Source organism: Bison bison, unplaced genomic scaffold (assembly GCF_000754665.1).
Source record: "Bison bison bison isolate TAMUID 2011002044 unplaced genomic scaffold, Bison_UMD1.0 scf7180017864141, whole genome shotgun sequence".
NCBI classification, from domain to species: domain Eukaryota; kingdom Metazoa; phylum Chordata; class Mammalia; order Artiodactyla; family Bovidae; genus Bison; species Bison bison.
The window spans coordinates 3,284,846-3,291,344 of record NW_011494713.1 but is presented as its reverse complement, the minus strand read 5'-3'; the positions used below and the strand labels follow the sequence as shown (position 1 = coordinate 3,291,344).

Genomic DNA, 6,499 nt, shown 5'->3' with positions numbered 1-6,499 from the left:
GCTCCTTTTTTTTTTTTTTTGCTAAAAATTTACCAAAATATTTTGAACACATAAAAATATTTTTAAAAAAACAAAAGCAAAAGCCCAGCATAAATTTAGTTGTATAGGCATTGGTTAGAGGACATTGTTCTCACTAAGGATTATATTCAAAAAACTTTCCCTTGGGTTTTTACTAAAACTCTGATTCTGAACCTTATAGCTTGTAATGGTGCTATTAAAAAAAAAAGAATCTAATTCAGCTCAATGTATTATAATAGATAAAGAGTATGTCTGTACTATAATAAAAAATAAACATATTTTTGGTTATTTAGAGGTCATCTTCCTGACCTATAACTAAAATAACTGTGTTTGATTTAAACTTACTTGCAGTGAATTATGGAAAGCTAACTTAAAGCTCTGAATAATCAGTTATGAGTAAGAACACCTATTGATGGTCCCATGACCATTCAGAACCAGGCATTTGCTGGAAAAAAACAAAAACAAAAACAAACCAAATCACTAGTATTGAATATAGCCCTTAGTCATATGAGAAATGAGCTTTATGAGCAACCCAACATGTAAAGTACGAGGTTGACTTTGCCAGCCACCCACTCCTTGAGAGGACAGTAGTAGTCATAGTGAAACTGCTCAAACTCAGGCGTCTGGCGGATTTCACATAAGAAGGAGAGATCAATACCTGACTCCAAAAGGAGGAGGAGCAGGGGAAATACAAAGAGCAGCAGGCCCAGGCCCACCACAAGGAGCCGGGAAAAACTCTTGACCAGTGGGTTCACCCGAATAGTGCCACTCAGAATGTCATAGCTCCATGACAAAGCTTGGCGAGCCTCCTTCATCTCCTCCTCTTCTGCCATTAAAAAGGCATTTTCATCTGCTTCCAGTTCCTCGAATGAATCTGTGTCTTCTCTTTCCAACTCCAGCCTAGATGGACAGTCAAAGAGCATGTCAATCTCATCATCATCAACCGGGGTAGGGAGTAGGCTGGCACTTGGGTTGTATGCCAGTTCAGAGATTGTCAAGGGTTCTTCTTTTATTTTATCTTCCTCTTCACTTGACGGCTCTTCATACTCGTGGGATTCCTTCACTGGTGAGCTGGAGATCAAGGGGGCAGAAATATCTTCTTTGGGCAATGGAACACCTGTAAAGAGACATATTTTTCTTAATTTTAAATTTCAGGTTTTCTTTTTCCACAAAGATCTGTAATGGAAACAAACCCAAACTAATTACTGAATGAGAGGGAGTCCAGAAATTGTTCTGTAGAATCCTGACTTTTAACAAAGTCATTTTAGGAATAGATCCTATATCATAAATTCTTAAGGTCACCATGTTAAACCAAAAATAACCAAAATGCCTCAAATGGTTGGCAATATTTACAACATTTACATGTGAAATTATAGTCTGAAAAGCCTCCAATTTTGGTCACATTTGCAAGAACAAAATGACAAGAAATCACTATTATAATTTTGAGTGTTGTCTTTTGTAAGTCAATTAGAGAGTCTATTATCCAATAGCATCTTTTATTATGTTATGTATTTTTTTGGTCTTCATTTTAGGCACAATTTTGTGGTTTCTCATTTCATGTAATTGCAATCATATTTGTATGAACAAATTTACATCTTACTCCTTTAGACATTTTCTATGTTGACATAAACTCCTACTGGTATTTATAATGGTTGCCAAATATTCTGTTTAGTTAATACAATAATAGTTGCTTAATATGATTAAGTTAATATTAATAGTTAACTATTAATAGTTAATATGAACCATTAATAGTTGCCCAATAATAATAGTTACAATCAAGATTGCCAGAAATATCAATAACCTCAGATATGCAGATGATACCACCCTTATGGCAGAAAGTGAGAAACTAAAGAGCCTCTTGATGAAGGTGAAAGAGGAGAGTGAAAAAGCTGGTTTAAAACTCAACATTCAGAAAACAAAGAGCATGGCATCCAGTCCCATCACTTCATGGCAAATAGATGGGGAAACAGTGGCTGACTTTATTTTTGGGGGCTCCCAAATCACTGCAGATGGTGACTGAAGCCATGAAATTAAAAGATGCTTGTTCTTGGAAGAAAAGCTATGACAAACCTAGACAGCATATTAAAAAGCAGAGATGTTACTTTGCCAACAAATGTCCATCAAGCCAAAGCTATGCTTTATCCAGTAGTCATGTATGGGCCCTTATTGTGGATTTCATCCCATAGTATCACTGGGGACTCAGTAGGGCTCAACCACTAGGAATCTATGAGGGAGAAGGGGGCGGGGAGGGACTTCCAACAGTCAGCACTCAGATCTTGGCTGACCAAATCCATACCTGCAGAGACAAGTACTAGTCCCAACCAGTGGCTTTGCTCACCTGCAGAACCAAGTTGATGGTGCACCTGACCAGGGAACTCAGTAGGGTGCAGGACTGCCTGATTTCAGTCCTCAGAGGAGAGTTAGGAGAGCCCTGGAGTCTGGTCTATTCACATCCAGGGAGAAGAAATGAGTCATAGATCCACCCACTGTGGAGTCTAGATCCCAGCCCCTTCTAACGAGAAAGTCTGGGGAAATTTGGAAGTTACCTAAAATGGGCCCTCCCAGTCCAGCCCAGGGAGGAGCTGAGTTATTAGCTCCATCTGACAGGAAGGGCTGGTAAGAATACCTGGAAGCTGCATCACCCAGCAACAATGGAGCTGAGAAATAGGTAGGCAAAGCTCATTACTTTTAGAGCAAAGCAAGTGGCCCAGTTTGGCTGTAGAACTTAGGGCCTGGGTCAACTTGATTGATGATGACAGACAGCCTTAGTGGCCTTGGAGCTACTTTTACCACTATGCCTAAATTAGCTTAGTCAGGGAAACTAATTCATAGCCCCATTCATTGCTGAATATAGCCTTTAGTCCACCTGACGAGGGAGCCTTACCAGAGCACAAAAACCTGTGTAGCCCATCCAGCAGCCCTGCTTGCAATATTCCCCAAACAATGAGTCATACAGGCACTGGGTCCCATTCTGCTGCCCTACCAGGGTAGGGGAGGTAATCCATACCCCATTTACTACTGAATTTAGTCCCTAGTCCTGACTAGAGAATCCAGACAGCAACAGAACCAATAGTACAGCCTCAGGTGAGCATGCAACCAAGCCAGCAATTCTATCCAGCTGTTATCAGCCAGTGGCAACATCGCCCCCACCCCGCCCCCCTGCCATAGACACCCTCAGAGCTTTAACAGTTGCCTAGCTCCAGTGTTCTGGCCTGGAGAATCCCAGGGACGGCAGAGCCTAGTTGGCTGCCATCTATGGGGTCGCACAGAGTCGGACGCAACTGAAGCGACTTAGCAGCAGCAGCAGCCCCATAATAGACGCTAATAGTAGGTCTCATTTGCCTAAGGATGTTGCCAGAAGATACCAGAAACCCAAACTAAGCTGACTAATGAATCCAAAGTGAATCTGCAAAGTCTAGAAGAAGAGGTCACTTATCAGATGCACATATACCAATGTAAGGAATCAAGGATCATGAAAAATCAGGTAAATATGACAACACTAAAGGAAACTAAAAAGGCACTAATAGCCTTAAAGAAATGGAGATCTGTGAACAAAGAATTCAGAATAATGCTCTTAAAGAAGTTTTGTGAATTACAAGAATACACAACACTTAAACAAAATTGGGAAAGCAATGAATGAACAAAATGAGAAGTTCAACAAAGAAATAGAAAACATTAAAAAAAAACACAAATCCTACAGCTGAAAAATAACTGAATTGAAATTAATAGAGATTTTCAAAAGAAGAATCAGTGACCCAGAAGATAGGCCATTTGAAATTATCCTATCAGAAGCAACTAGAAAAAAGAATGAAAGTGAAGCCAGCCTATAGGACTTATGGGACACAATGAAAAGAAACAGTATTCATATTACAGGAATCCCAGAAAGGGCAGAGGAAAAGGACAGAAAATATATTTAAAGCACGAATGGTTGAAGACTTCCCAAACATGGGAAGAGAAGGAGACCTCAAGATACAAGAGACCAAAGGGATCCTAAAAAGGTTGAACTGAAAAGTACTACACTGACACATATTACAATTAAATTGTCAAGAGTCAAAGAAAAAGAACTTTAAAACCAACAAGAGAAAAACGGTAATACAAGGGAGCTCCCAAAGATGCAGATTTTTCAACACAAACTTTTCAGGCCAGAAGAGAATGGGTTGACATATTCAAAATATTGAAAGAAAGAAACTGTGAACCAAAAATACTACTGGTGAAGCTGTTCTTCAGAAGCTTTCCCAAACAAAAATTGAGGGAATTCATCACCATTAGATATGCTTTACAAGAAATGCTAAAGAGAGGCTGTTGAGTGGAAGTAACAGGACGCTAATTACCATCATAAAAAATAAGATGGCAGTGTAAAACTCACTGGTAATGGTAGAAACATAGTCCAAGTTAGATTGTGTAATATGGTAATACTGGTGCATAATTCACTTACAAATCTAGTTTACAAGTTAAAAAACAAATGTAAAAATAACCGTAACTATAATAATCTTTTATTAGTTATATAATATAAAAATAAGCAAACTGTAATGTCAGTAAGCTAAAATGTGAGGAAGAGGAGAAGTAAAAGTGTGAAGCTTGGGAACTATATTGAAGTTGTTTTTAGCTTACACTAGAGTGTTACAATTTTAAGATATTTTTATGTAAGCTTCACAGTAACTACACGGGGGAAAACCTGCAGTAATTACAAAGGGAACATGATAAAGAAGTCAAGCATACTGATAGCACAAAACATCAAAATAAGAAAAAGATTGCAGGGTAAGAAATAAGGAACAATGAATTTACAAAACAGCCAGGCAATAAGTTAACAAAATGGCAATAGTAAGTCTCCCTTTTTCACAATAACTACTTTAAACATAAGTGGATTGCATTATCCAACCAAAAGACATACAATGGTGAAATAAAAAATAAGACCCAATGATATACTGCTTACGAGAGACTCACTTTAGCCATAAAGACACATAGACTGAGAGAAAAGAGATGGAAAAAGATATTTCAAGGAAATGGCAACCAAAAAAAAGCAGGAGTAGCAATACTTATATCAGACAAAGTAGACTGTAACCTAAAAATGGTAGGGATAGACCAAGAAGGTAATGATAAAGTAGTCAATACATTAAGAAGATATAATAGTTGTATATTTATCATATTTATTTATGTGCTCACCACTGGTGCACCCAATTACATAAATCAAAACCTAACAAGAAACTGACCAACAAGATGGAAGAATAGAAGGACGGAGCTCACCTCTTCTTAACAAAAACACCCAAATCACAACTAACTTCTGAACAACCATGGACAAAACACAAAAAATGTTGAGCATACTAAAAAATATACCCTACATCCAAAGACAAAGAGGCAATGAGACACTAGGAGGAGTGCAGTCACAGTGTAATCGAATTCCATACCTGCCACATGGGTGGCCCACAAACTGGAAAATAATTTCACTACAGAAATACTCCCACAGGAGTCAAAGTCCTGAGCCTCATGTCAAGTTTTCCAGCCTGGGGTTCTGGCAGCAGCAGGAGAATTCCTTTAGAGAATTTGGATTTGAAGGCCAATGGGGACCCCAAAGGACTGGGGCAAACAAAAACTTCATTCTTGGAGGGCTTACAAAAGTCCCATGTACACCAGGACCCAGGGAAAACAGCAGAGACCTCATAAGAGACTGGGCCAGACTCAACTACTAGTATTACAGGGTCTCCTGCAGAGGTGGGAGTGCCTGTGGCTCACTGTGGGGACAAAGATAGTGGCACGTCTGGGGAGTACTCGTTGGTTGTGAGCCCTCCTCAGTTCAGTTCAGTTCAGTTGCTCAGTCGTGTCCGACTCTTTGCGACCCCATGAATCACAGCACCCCAGGACTCCCTGTCCATCACCAACACCCAGTGTTCACTCAAACTCATGTCCATCGAGTTGGTGATGCCATCCAGCCATCTCATCCTCTGTCGTCCCCTTCTCCTCCTGCCCCCAATCCCTCCCAGCATCAGAGTCTTTTCCAATGAGTCAGCTCTTCACATCAGGTGGCCAAAGTATAGGAGTTTTAGCTTCAGCATCAGTCCTTCCAATGAACACCCAGGACTGATCTCCTTTAGGATGGACTGGTTGGATCTCCTTGCAGTCCAAGGGATTCTCAAGAGTCTTCTCCAACACCACAGTTCAAAAGCATCAATTCTTTGGCGCTCAGCTTTCTTCACAGTCCAACTCTCACATCCATACATGACCACTGGGAAAACCATAGCCTTGACTAGACGGACCTTTGTTGGCAAAGTATTATCTCTGCTTTTCAATATACTATCTAGGTTGGTCATAACTTTTCTTCCAAGGAGTAAGAGTCTTTTAATTTCATGGCTGCAATCACCATCTGCAGTGATTTTGGAGCCCCCCAAAATAAAGCCTGACAGTTTCCACTGTTTCCCCATCTATTTGCCATGAAGTGATGGGACCAGATGCCATGATCTTAGTTTTCTGAATGTTGAGCTTTAAG

The 6,499-nt window shown here is 39.9% G+C and overlaps 1 protein-coding gene and 1 long non-coding RNA gene across 6 annotated transcripts in view; one reads left to right on the top strand and one right to left on the bottom strand.

Annotated features, from left to right (window-relative positions):
* The window catches only part of FRMD3 (FERM domain containing 3), a 343,072-nt gene that overhangs the window by 4,414 nt on the left and 332,159 nt on the right, over positions 1–6,499 (bottom strand). For 3 of the 5 annotated variants that reach the window (XM_010840079.1, XM_010840080.1, XM_010840082.1), the window contains one exon: positions 12–1,135. In XM_010840079.1, the coding sequence (XP_010838381.1) occupies positions 540–1,135 (596 nt within the window). In that variant the 3' untranslated portion in view covers positions 12–539. Of the gene's footprint in view, positions 1–11; positions 1,136–6,499 lie in introns of those variants that run through there. The other 2 variants (XM_010840081.1, XM_010840083.1) reach the window with 1 other exon arrangement.
* LOC104988676 overlaps positions 1–6,499 on the top strand; it is a 69,407-nt gene that overhangs the window by 47,803 nt on the left and 15,105 nt on the right. The gene's annotated exons all lie outside the window — the stretch shown is intronic.